The sequence below is a fragment of the Lepidochelys kempii genome, chromosome 3 (genome assembly GCF_965140285.1).
Source record: "Lepidochelys kempii isolate rLepKem1 chromosome 3, rLepKem1.hap1, whole genome shotgun sequence".
Lineage (NCBI taxonomy): Eukaryota > Metazoa > Chordata > Testudines > Cheloniidae > Lepidochelys > Lepidochelys kempii.
This window is the reverse complement of record NC_136382.1, coordinates 161,162,436-161,175,826: the sequence shown is the minus strand read 5'-3', so window position 1 is coordinate 161,175,826 and position 13,391 is coordinate 161,162,436. Positions and strand designations below refer to the sequence as shown.

The 13,391-nt window shown below is 41.5% G+C and overlaps 1 protein-coding gene across 1 annotated transcript; it reads left to right on the top strand.

The window, feature by feature from the left end:
* The first annotated feature begins 1,001 nt into the window (after positions 1-1,001).
* Positions 1,002-12,582, top strand: FAM177B (family with sequence similarity 177 member B). The gene is made up of 5 exons (XM_073338834.1): positions 1,002-1,028; positions 2,185-2,340; positions 4,279-4,345; positions 9,164-9,261; positions 12,364-12,582. Exons 1-5 carry the CDS (start codon positions 1,002-1,004, stop codon positions 12,580-12,582), a joined length of 567 nt encoding a protein of 188 aa, XP_073194935.1.
* The last annotated feature ends 809 nt before the right edge of the window (positions 12,583-13,391 follow it).

Sequence of the window (13,391 nt, the reverse complement as noted above, 5' to 3'; positions counted from 1 at the left end):
TTTATTCTAACTTCTGTCCATCTAAAACCTGTACCTTTTTTGGCTTTGGTTTTCAAATTTTAATGATAGTGGTAGGGAATATTTCTCTTTGAATAAGTTAAAATTAGTATTGAATTTGCACTAAATTGAAAATATACAGAACATTCTTAACACACTGAGAAGATAAAGAATGCCATGTGCATATGCCTAACTGATCAGGTGATTTGGTACTTCACTATTGCTATTGGGCAGGTTACTTAAGTAGGTACCTGGAGCAGGGGAAGAAATTGTACTTCCTAACTAGGAGTAGGCCTGGTTTCACCCACATCTGTAGCCTCTTCTGTTGATCCAATACCAAAGATGCCAGGTTGCATTGGTCTGTTTTATTAATTTCCTTTGATTGGCTAGTTCTGCTAAGAAGTTATTTAACAGTTGCTGATATATGGGCCTATTCCTCCAAACTGCCAGTAGGTGTCATACCAGTTGCAGGAAATATTTGTTTGCAGGTGCGTGTTTGGTTCCTTCACTTTGCTGGAAAAAGTAAATATTATACCTGTGACTTAGCTTTAGTAAAGTCAAAGTTCACTTCATAAATGAAGCAAAAACCAAGGGAAGCAGAATGCTGAAAAATGTCCTCAAGAAATGTGATATGCTTTAAAAACAACCAGCTTGCAGGGTTTTCAACATGCCCCCCTGGAGTATCTACTTGCAATGTCCATGTCTGTGCCCACATTCCTTTTGCCACCCCAACCAGTTGTCTTAACTGCTGAACATGCAAATAAAAAGGTCCTGCCCACAATTCAAACATAGCCCAGTCCTTTCAGACAGTTGCATCCTGGAACACTGTGTTTACCTTTCTTGACTTGCCTCCAGACCTGAGCTGCTGCAAATGCTACAGAGACGGTTTTTTTTCCCCTCATGCACAAATTACATACATGATCAAGTGTCATGGTTCTAGGTTTTTTCCCTTACTTGTCTTGGAAACAACTTAATCAGTTTTTGCACTGCAACTTCTTCAAGTGATGGAAGATACCAGAGAGATTCTGCAGGTGAATTTGCTTTTGATTTGTTGTTGGCTAGAGATTTCTCACATTTATATATTTCAGCAATGTATTTGATCCCACCAATGTTCTCCTTCAAACATAAGGAGAACACTGATTCTAAATTGATTAGTGAAATGGAATGGGGAAAACATAGTAGCAAATGGCATATATAACTTTTCCTATTTGACTTAAAGTAAGATTTTGAAGAATGCTATATATTTGAAGGGAAAATATCAAAGAAATTAAATATAAAATTATGGTACACCATTGGGCTAAGAGCATAAATAGTTTAAGAAATTTATTATCTTAAGGGTTTCTCCATAGTTACTGGATACCTATTTGCCGCCTTAACTCTAGATTATATTTTATATAGCTGTTAGAAATTTGAAATTATGAAAGGATTAAACTTTTAAAAGATGTATGCATTGTCCATTTTGCTATAGTCCTAACAGAGACAAAACCCAAATAGGCCCAAGTTAAGCAATTTAAAAGGCAAATGCTAATAAACATGGGGCAAAAGGGAAAAAAAAACACTAATTGTGGAAAAAGGAAATCATGATTCTCCCCCATTGGATCTGTGTCCATGTAAATGGAAGCTCTTGCGGGGGGGGGGCTGTCATCCCTATTTGCGAAGCCCTCTGTGCACTTTTTGGTGCTATATAAATAGTATTGCCTTGTTATTCAATTGCACAGTAGTAAGCTGCAAATTGTTTATTTAGGCTGTGATCTTGCAAAGTGCTAAGCACCATTCATGTCTGCATGTTGCAGGATTTGGCCTTTCTGACTCTTTGTCTTTTGCTGTTTTGAAGTGTCTCATATTAGATCGTAGTAGTATACTCTGAGTCAATGACAGAAAACATGCACAGACGTTTGAAGACCAATGGAAGAGCTGTTTGAGACACCAACAATTGTACCTGTTCTTGTAAGAGTTGGAAGCACCATCATGACGCAGGCCAGGTTTCTGTAGCTCTGGCTATGCCCTGGGCTGCCTCTTCCCAAAACTGAACTATGCAGGGCTCTTTATACCTTTTGAGGGTTTAAATAAGATTCTCAAACCCAGTCCTGATATTCCTTAGCCTAAGAGTTAAGGTGAAGCTGAACACTATGCAGTCCATTGTCCAGTGTACTAACAGGGCACTCCTGGCGGGTGTTTTTTCTTGAGCAGGAGGATGGCTTCCAGCACAATGAGATGGAGGATAAAGACGGGGGAGAAACAAGGTCTCCCAGGAGGATCATTTACTTTGCCAGTGGTGAAACCATGGAAGAGTACAGTACAGAAGAAGAAGAGGAGGAGCAGCAGCCGCAGCCACTTGACACAGTAAGCCCCATTATTGGCTTTTAGGAAACTCTGGGGAAATTGGAAGAGGGGAGGAGTGTTTCTGCTCTATGCACATTAGAGAACACTGCACCCTTCACAGCCATAATAGCTAACTCTGTAGATGATCACTTACCTCTTTTCCCACCCCCCCACCCCCGTAAATATTGTGACTTCTCTAACCAGTCACAGAACAGATTTAGTACAATTTGGATAGCAACAGTACAAGCTTCTTCAAGTTCTCCTGCTAACGTGCTTTATTCCTGATGGCCACGGGACTGACTGCTGAGGAGAGAGTAGTGGTTAAGCAGATCAAAATAGGATCTATTGCTATACCCCTACCTAATGATAGCTTCATCTTGTGGTGAGAAGATGCAGCAAGGCGATGAGAAGAAACCTACACAAAAGGAATTTGTCCCAAAGCAAAAACATGCAGGAGCATGTCCCCTGGTGCTCCGTGACCCATTCCTAAATGCCATATGTCTGTTTCCTCATCTCTAAAATGAGAACAAGACTGAAGGCTAGTCTACATGGAGACACCTGGGGAAAGTTAAGACTAATTAAACCCTTGTCTGGACACTGCTTAAGAAGAAAAGTGGCCTTAGGGCTTGTCTACACTAAAAACTCTTAAGTCGACTTATAGATAGATAGATTTTACTGTGGTGGTTCATGTCCACCCTACCCTCCTTAAGTCGGTGGTGCACACCCTCACCAGGAGCACTTCCACCGACCACTAAGGGCAGTGTGGGGAGTTGAGAGCCAAGGCTCTCAGCTCTGCTCGCAGCTCTCCTCCAGGAGCCCAGCTGCCCCACAGGCTCCCCGCTCCCTCTGGCTGCGTGCCCTTCTGCCCAGTTCTCTGTTCCCTGCTCGGAACCTGGCTGCTCTCCTCTTCCCCCCAGCTCTCATCGCTCGCCAGGAGCCCACCCAGGCTCTTGCCTCCCAGTTGCGAGCTGGGACCCCAGGAGCAGCCTGGCTTGGAGTGTGGATCCTGGGTAGCAGCCCTGGAAGCAGAAAACCAGGAGCACAAGAGGCAGCCCAGCTTGGAGTGGGGAGCCCAGGCAGTGGGCAGCAGCTTAGCTGGGAGGACTTTCTTGTCAATGTCACAACTCCAGCAAGGAGCCATGAAATTGACAAGAAAGCCAGCCAAGGGCTGATGTAAGTAACACACTGTCTACAAAACACTATCGCCCTAACTACACCTACATAAGCCCTACACCTCTTGTGGAGGTGGAGTTATGTTGGTGTAGTAGGGCACTTACACCAGGGGTTAGGTCGATTTTAATTGTGGATTTTTCACACCCCAGACCAATGAAGTTATATTGACCTAATTTCTGAATGTACACAAGACCTTAGTTAATTTGTCTTAATTCATCCGCATGTAGACAAACCTTAAGTTACTGACCTCGCAGGGATACAGTGAGGATAAGTAATGTTTGTAAACATCTCTGAAAATGTAAAGCATTATATTGTGCTAGATATTGACATTTACATGTATCTATTTCTGTCCAAAATCTCTAAATATTTTTTAGTATTTTGGCCTGATCCTGCAAATACTTAAACCTGTGAACAACTTTATTCACATGGAGTTCAAAGTTCCTCACAGGTTTATGTATTTTGCAGGATTGGACCCTTTGTGTTCTATTGTATATGTGTTCCTTATGTTCATTGTACTGATGTTTCTTGTTGGCTTGGTAAATGAAACTGGTATCCCTAGTTTAAATAGACAGAGACTTGCTGTAAATCAGCTGAGACTAGCTAGCTTGAACAGCACCCTGTGTAAAGACTGAAGTAAAGAAAACAATTAGCTTTCTCCCCTACACCATGGAAGATCCTTGCATACGGCAAATATTATGGGTCAAATTAATCTCTAGTACAAGCCCATGGATTAGTTCAGCTCTGTATGTCTAAAATGAAAGTTTTCCTTTTGTTCTTGTTTTGTAGTCCAAACTCTCCTGGGGGCTCTATCTGCGGCTGTGGGCAGTTCGAATCGCAACAACTTCACTTTTTAGTAGGTATATTTTTTCTAGCATCAATGGGAGAGTTATTTTACATTTAGTTGAATATAATTACTGTTCAATATTATTAAGATATAAGATCATTACCAGAATTGTTTCCTTCATCTTATTTGTTTTATGTATTCTCAAAACTGGGTGTTGCTATTCTATACCAAAAAAAAAAAATCTCTCTATTATATATATTTTATAATATATTAAACAAAATATGATATTTTTCTTCAAGGAGATAGATATCTAGCTAACACTATTCAATATGAAATACTTCAGGTTAGATTATTTGAGATCAGGCCATCCATTGTCCTTTTTAAAAAAAAACAAAAAAACAGTTTCTTATAGCAACCAGAGAGAAACTCCCACCAATGTGGGGACTGCCTCAGCATGCTTAAAGGAGCAACCTGAATTCAGTGGCAAGAGCCTGATGGCTGTACCAGTATGTCACAATCTAGCTATGCAGTCTTGGGGACTCTGACTTTCGAACTACCAACACATCTAGCACAACGTGCCATGCTGCAGCTACTGAAGAAAAGCAGGTTTCATTGGCAACAACCTCCACGGCAGATGATTTCCAGTGGGTCTGCTGACATGAAGCTGGTCTCGCTTTCATTCAGCCCTATAATACTAAATCAGTTTTTCATTGCCACAGTGATGGGTTTAACCAATACGAGTCTCTGTATATGTCATTTTAGTTGGCAGATGCTAGGTATCCTTTTCATTTCTAGTGTGACAGTATATCAAATACTGCATCCAAAATAACTACCTTAAAAGAACATTAGTTTCAAAGTCAAGCAGTCAAAAACTAGGAAATGCTTGAATTAAGGGTGCCTGAGCAATTTTAATTTAGCCCCCTTGTGCATAGGAATTATGATATAATCTTCTTAATTGTATGATCACATACTACTTTTCCCCCCAAACCCTTATTCAATACACATGTGAGATGGTGCTCACTGAATGGTTAGCTATTCAGTATCTGATTTTATCCTTCTCATTCCATGTGTGGCTCCATGTATTATTTACTGCACACCATCAAAACCCTAGAATTATTAATTTCTTCTTGAGTGTCTCTATGATGGTGTCATCATAATACTGTCTTCGGAGTGTTTCACAAACACAATGGAGTTATTTTCACAACACCGTTCTGTGGTATGGGGATATTACCTCCCTTTTGCATTTTGGGAACTGATACACAGAAATTAGAGCCAAAATTGTCAAGTGTCAACTAATTTTAGGTGCCCTATTTGATGCTGTAGCAGGGCAGGACTCACCCCTGCAGTGCCTCCTGCTGGTCATCCAGGGAATTAGCATTTCCAGCCTCCAGAGTACCCTCTGCAGGCCAGTGTCCTGCTTGCCGCTGGGCCCCCAAGTCCCTCCCAGTGCCCCTTTACTCAGGGGTTCTGCCCGCCGCAGGAACCCCCAACCCACTATCCCCATCTTGCCTCAGTGGCTACTGCCAGTCACCATCTAGCCCTTGCTCCCTGGGGCGGAATGCAGTATAATTGCCACTCGTTATTGGCAAGGAGGGTCTGGACCTGCTGCTTCTGCCTACCCTTGGGCTGCCCTCTGCAACCTCAGTACCCTTTTCCTAGGCCTTCATCAAGGCCCGCAGCCTGAGGGTTTCCCAGGCCAGAGCTCTCCAGCTCCTCTGGCCTTTCCCCAGCACTGCTCCACTTTAGGTACCCTGCTCAGCTCCGAGCAGTCAGGCCTCTCCCTCTCAACATCTAGAAAGAGACTGTGTCCTTCCGGCCCACTGCCCTCTTATAAAGGCCAGCTGGGCCTTGACTGAGGCGTGGCCGCAGCTGTGGCTGTTTTCCCAATCAGCTGAGGCTTGTTGCTTTCCCTAGCAGCAGCCCTCTCACAGCCTCAGCTCTCTCCCAGGGCTGATTTCAAGCCTTTCAGGGCAGGAGCAGGTGACCACCCTGCTCCAGATGCATATGGGTTTTTTTGTAAGTACATAGCATATTAAGGTGCTTAATGCTCTAAGCAAAGCTCCCACTGACTTCTGTGGAAGCTGTGAGGTCAGCATTTCTACAGTTCAGATCCCATGTGTGTCAACCTGGGACTCAGAAAATGAGATGTGTGCACACAGTGGCCACCTGTGAAAACTTTTGTTATTGCCCGACGCCACATAGGAACTTTGCAGCAGAGGCTGCAATCAAATCCTTTTCTCCGGGGCAGCATTCAACTATCTTAATCATGACACCATCTTTTCTGTTCCTGCAGTCTCTGCCTCATTCACTGCACGCTTTCCAAATTCTGCAACAAATGAGGAAGCGATCCTGCAGACAACAATCTCCTTCACTGCGCAATCATGAGCCATTCCCAGGATCCATTCACAGTCTGTCCTGTGTCCCGAATGAGGCAAAGGTCCTGTGGAAAAAAGTGATAATTAAAGAGTACCACAGTGCATATATACAAGGCAATCTTAATTCTGGCCTCTCTTGATTTTGGCACCTTAATGTTCTTTTAACTTAATTTTTAAAAAATATAATTTCCTACTTTTTTTTAAAAAAAGGAAAAAAATCCTGTGAAACTATACTGACCCACACATACATACACGGGTCATCACCAGGGTTTGGATATTTAGATCCGCAGCACAGTTGACTCCTCTGTCACTTGAGTTAAAAGATTAACCAGTAGCCGTAGAATGCTGTGACCCCTTCTTGTGGCAGGTCAACATAAAAGCTAAGATGCAAACTTTAGCCATGGGTTTCACAGCTATTTGCTACACAGCAAAGGAATAGTGGCACTTGGGAATAATGGGTTCAGTTCCAAGTTCTGGAGGAAAGCATGCTCTAGTGGTTTATAACCACTGGCCCTGTTCCCTTCTGCTCCTACCTGTCACGTTCTCTGTTCCAGTTTCCCTGCCCTGCATTTCTCTTCCCTGTCTCTCCTGCTCATACCTCTGCATTCTAGTCAGGCTGCTTCCTCCTCTGTGCTTTCTGGGTACCAGCAAGGGGAGCACTGAGGATGCAGGAGATGCAGTCTCCCTGGTCTCAGTTACAGTGGCTCCTGGGAACTGGGCAAAACAGTTGAAGGGAAAGAGCTACTCAACTAGGGATGGTGTATGCTCAGCCACTCTTCAGGGATGGTGTATGAACAGTCTAGTCAGCACATAGGAGCTGTGAGGACGGAGCATGCTCAGTGCACATGGAATCTTCTGAGTACTTGGCTTCCAGCTTTTTTAACAAATCTCTGCTGAGCACATGCTAACAGATTTTTTTCAGGGATGTTGTAAAGACCAAAACTATAACTGGATTTAAAAAAGAATTATATAAGTTCATGGAGAATAGGTTCATCAATGGCTATTAGCCAAAATGATCAGGGGTGCAACCCCATGCTCTTGGTGTCCCTAGGCCTCTGACTGCCAGATGGCGAGACTGGACGATGGGATGGATTACTTGATGGTTGCCCTGTTCTGTTCATTCCCTTTGAAGCATATGGCATTGACTGCTGTCAGACAGGTTACTGGACTAGATGAACCATTGGTCTGACTCAGTATGGTCACTCTTATGTTCTTACACTATGTCTTATAATGTGACCAAATGTGGGCGGATTTTCATAGGGATGGCAAAAGGTGCATCCTGACACTAGGGCAAAGCCCTGCCAAATCTCAAGTCCCTGCTCCAAATCATGGAGGTGCTAGAGCTTCTCAATGAAACAACTGTAACCATTTTTTTTATGTGGGCTATGTGTATTTTCCCCTAACCTCATTCTTGGAAATTACAATAATGTTAGTTGAAACTTTTGCAAAAATTTCAGCTTGAGAGAGACACCAGGCATGGAAAATTTCAGCCCCTGCAGCTTAAGTTTGGCAAAGTTATAAGCAACTGAAAACAGGATCTTTATAATGAAAAGTGTCAGGCAACTTTAACTATAGTTGTCAGTACCTGCGCCACCTTTAATAAATGGCATTAATTGGCAGGCAGGGGGTAAAACTATGGGTGGACAAAATCTACCTGGACTGAATATTTAAAATATTATAATATTTAATAGTGTTCCAGATCAGACTGATATAATCAACTGAAAATTTGCACCAACAGGGCACAAATAAGGGTAGAACTACTGAAGCAGATTAGAAATTGGCAGAGGGACAAGAAACTGAGGCCATAAGGAAAAGAAAATGGGTCAAGTGGAGACAGGTCAACAAGCATAATACTGCAGAAAGATGGATTAGGACAATCTAGCTCTGCCAACTGACATCATTGCATACAATTTTGATAAACTGTGATACTCCAGGCAGGCCAGTGCTAAGTCTGAAAAAGTGGCACCTGAAAGCAGTCACAACTTTTTCCCCCTTTCAAAAATCACTAGCCTCCTAAACACAAGAGATACAAAGTCCATCTCTTCTTCCTGATACAGAGGAAGAGAGGCTTCTGTCAGTTGAAAGAAGATCCTGAAAGGAAAGAAGACTTGTCTATGACCTCTTGACTGTTTGAGAGTGAATTGCCATGGAAAACAACCCAGGCTGAATTTGTTTACGCAAAGTGTAGTTGAAACACAGTATGGAACAAACTGCCTAAGGCTGCAGCTGGTGTAAGTGGACATACATCATTTCCAGGAATGCTGGCTAAGTCTTTGGAAAAGGATTGAAATGGGTAGCCATTCAGTAGTTTTCTGGAGTCAGGACTAGGCTTACTGAAAGGGGCTTGTATTTCCTGAGCTGATGAAGACAGCCCTTGTCCTTTTGTTCATATATATATCAGTGCGTAAAACTATTTATTTTCTCGCACCACATAAAATGCCTCTCTAGACAAGCTCCTTACTTACATAAGGGATAGAATTGCTGTTATTCTTTCTCCTCCCTGTCTTTTTAGCTTGCGAATTCCTCGGTGGGAAGCTTGCCACGCTCTTTGGACTCAATGAACCTAAATATCAATATGCAATAGATGAATACTACAGGACACAGAAGAAGGTAAATGAAATGCATACATAGCTTTTTAACAAGTGGAGAACAAAAAATATGGGACTTAATTTATCATGTTTTATTATTAAGAACCAACAGTCTTCTTTCCAAACAAGACACAAAACAAAAACACTCGCCCCCAAAGAATTTACAATCTAAGCAAACCTGTGTGTTTGTGTGTGTTCTTTCTCTTTTTTCTCTCTCTGTATATGTAGTTTAAAATCTTCTCAGTGGATCACTTGTGGGTATCCTTGAACCTTTACTAAAGTCACTAGCTCTGTACAGATCCTATGAAAAGCTTTGAGATGTTCTGGCATCAGAATGCACTATATACACTGAAATGGCTGTGATTAAATTTTCAGGCTGCAGGGGTTTGATTTTAAATGTTTGTATTGTGGATTAGTTCTCTTCCAGAATGACTTCCAGAGTCTTACTTCCTGAGTTGACAAGGTTGAGCTCCATTGTGAAGACAATCTGGATATGTACCCTGGTGGTGGCAGGAAAATTTGGTCATTCATTCTCACATCACCCCATGTTAACAGATTCAGAGACCACTGTCAGGATGGGGGTTGGAGAAAAATGTTTGCCCCACCTGTCTGCACTGAGTCAAGGTGCTGTACTGGCAACACCTAGACAGAAGATGGCTGAATGGTGGTCCTAGAATAGAAAAGTAAATGAAAATTCCATGAGGACTCCGCAAAACTGTGGAGAAGCCTTGGGGTGTGAACAACACAAACTCCTTCAAAAACGTCCTATTTTTAGTATTCATTTTTCTGTCTTCAGCTATTTACAAGGCACTAGAGGTTTGCTCTCCTGAAATATTTCTCCTAGCACTGCTGGCTTGTGGTCCAGAAGACTGTTCCCACTGAATAATGTAGTGTAATTCCAATTGTCCTCTTACTCATTCCTTCCAAAACTTGGAACAAAATGACCTACCCTGCCCTGCTATGTTGAGAAACTGGTTACTGGTCACCGTGATATATGGCTGTTTTGTTGTAGGTTAAGTTGATCAAAGGCATGTTTGTTTCTTGAGGAAACTGCTGTGCACAAACGAGCATGCAGATGAAATTTTATATTCAGCTACAGATGCAGAAATTGGATGAGTTCTAGCAATAAAGTTTTACAAGAAATAACCTTTTGACTTGTGGGGGGAGATGAATGTATAAGGACACCACCACATTTTCAGACAATTTTGCGTGGTTGAAGGCTGCTTATAAACAGAGATGAGCCCAAGGTGCAAAATTTTGACCTGGGTCTGGATTTTGAATCTGCCCCAAATTTCAGAGATTTCCTTATATATATTTGAATTTGGTCCTGTTATAGAGAAGGACTAGTCACAATTTTTTTTATTCTAAACCCACCACAGTCCCCCAAAAATCTGAAATTACTTGCTGGGGGTCAGCTTTATTCTTTAAAAGACGGTCCTGTTGCCTGATCTATGGATTGTCTTAATTTGACTACTTAAGAATTCCCAGTTAGCACCTCAAGGTTTGATAGGTTTTTGTCCCAAGATCAAGGCCAGTAATATTAGAATTACTGTTCACACAGATGCAACACTCACATATGAAGAAGCTTCTGTACATGTGATGAGAGTTTTATTAATACAGTTAGCAAAGTCACAAACATTCCAACCCAGTAAGATAGACAGAGATAATACAGAATGTGCATCTGAGCATCCATATACTCGCACCATCCCTTGCAGAACAATCTGAAATGTTAGTCATTATCTGCCTCACCATCATCTCCTTCCTCATCACCATCGCCAGTGGTCATCATCCTGTCACCGCCCCAGAGCTACGCATCTCCCTTCCAAAGCACATAGGCTATGAGACAACTTGTAGATTGTTAGGCTGACATTGCTATGCCTAACGCATATTCAGTAAGGATTTCTTTCTTTGTCCTTATTTGTATTTCCTTACCCTACTAATGTTGGGGTGCCCTCGTCCCACAAGTCAGTAGGCTTTTTACCTCAAGCTTAATTAGAATATATGTCAATTGGTTACCCTGGCACTCTTGTGATCAGACATCTGTGAATGTTCCTAATTTAAAATATACCAAGCCAATATAAACTAGAATGTTATGGTTACTTGTTAGCAGTTTAGTCATTACAGCATTCTCTTATGATCTGGGGTTACTCCTGGTTAACTGCATAGGCTAAGGCTTTGGGGCTTTATTCCTTGTTTATCTAAGCTATTGTCTTACAGGCCTGTGGCTTGTAAACTCCTTGCTTTACTGCCTTAACTTATGTATATGCCTTGCATAGCAAATACCTATCCCTATAGGCTACAGTCCTACTTTGTGTGAAAATGGCATTGTGGGTTTTCTGTTTGTAGACTAATAATTTTCATATTAAATATGTTTTTACAGGTGTTAAAAATACAAAAATTTCATCTCCAGCTCTGCAAATTCAGCCCGAGATCTTCCACTCAAGCTGGTTCTTTCTGGCTCTTCACTAGTCAAACGCTCTTCTTTCCATCTGTGCAACCCCATTTGTCCTCAAATTTAAGCCCCCAGGTACATCTCTGCAGACCTATTTAATTCCTGTTAGTGGGCTTGATAAGGGAAACTGAGGGCATAATCTGAGGACAATAGGATTGCATAGGAGGCTTTGCAACTGGAACATAAGAATTCTGACCCCTGAGGTGCCCCCTCAAATCCAGCTTACCTTGCCAGAGCTGTATGTTCTGCAGAACTGGCACAGCTAAAAAAAAGTAGTAAAAATAACTTTTTTTCACTAAAGCAATTAGATCTCTTTCTGAATAAACTCATGGAGCAGAGCAGCAAAAGGGTGGTGATTTTACATAGTTTCTTTTCACGGTAGACTTTAAGTATGTTTCATGGCTTGTAGCATTTTTAATTCTAGAACAGATCACTACTTCAGAAACTTAAAACAAGTTTCAAGCTACAGTGCTGGCCTTTCTCAGAGTTCCTGTTACTTCTGTGTATAACGGTTACAGGCAGTTAGACAGTAACCCAATCTTATGTAATGGAGCTACTCAGCCCAAGGTAACAGAAAACTCACACTGCTATTGCTGTCAGTGTCTCCTTATAGAAGACATCAGAACAGGTTTCATTTTGTCCAGTAAATTTTTCTTATTGTCTTCATTGCAGGAAACTGAAGATGATGAAGATGGTGAAATGATCTCTGAGACGAATGAGGCAGAATCTCTGAATGAAAAACACCACCTTGAGGTACAGAGTGTAGAATATGGATCTATTAGACTCAAGGATGCTATGGAGTTTTCTCAAAGAAGCACTTTTGCAAACATTGATGAGGCTTCAAAACATGACCTACAAAGTCCAAACTGTAACTCAGCTGTTAAGAAATGATGGCAACATTGTCAGTGTGGTCTCCTCTGATACTGAAATAACTCTATAATAGGACATTAACATATCATTAGCATGCTCTGGGGCTAACACATCACATTCCTTTGTCCAGCAGTGTTATTCCAATGTCCAATAGCCAGCTAGATAGAGCCAAAATAGCTCTGTGATGGAGAAAGGTAGAAAGGAGATGGTGAAGATTTCATGCTGCCTTCTGTGACATCTGACGCTTTACTATTTGAGCTAAGGAGGTTGATGGAGCATCTGCCACCTGGTTCCCTATGTTTATGAGCATTGAACTGGAGCCCTTACATTCTGATGTGTGAATCACGGACTTGACATTAGATGGTTACTTTTGAAAGTGGAAAACATCCAATTGGGACTATGCAATGGAATTTGATATGCTAGGGTACCTAAAGCATCCTGCTGAATCATAGTCTATTCTGGGTAGCTACAGATGTTTCCAAGTCAGCATAAGAATGATGTAAAACTTGCCCTTTTGTTTTAAGTGAATGAGTGAACATAAGAAAACTAATAGTCACTTTATGGATTCCCATGTTCTTGTATTTTTAGTTTTCACTTTTCTATTCCTCGACCTTAAGTTGCTAAAGTAATGGGTCCTTTTGTATAAAACCTAGGACTGTCGATTAATCGCAGTTAACTCATGCGATTAACTCAAAAAATTAATTGTGATTAATCGCACTGTTAAACAATAGAATACCAACTGGAATTTATTACATATTTTTGGATGTTTTTCTACATTTTTCAAATATATCTATTTCAATTACAAAACAATACAAAGTGTACAGCGCTCA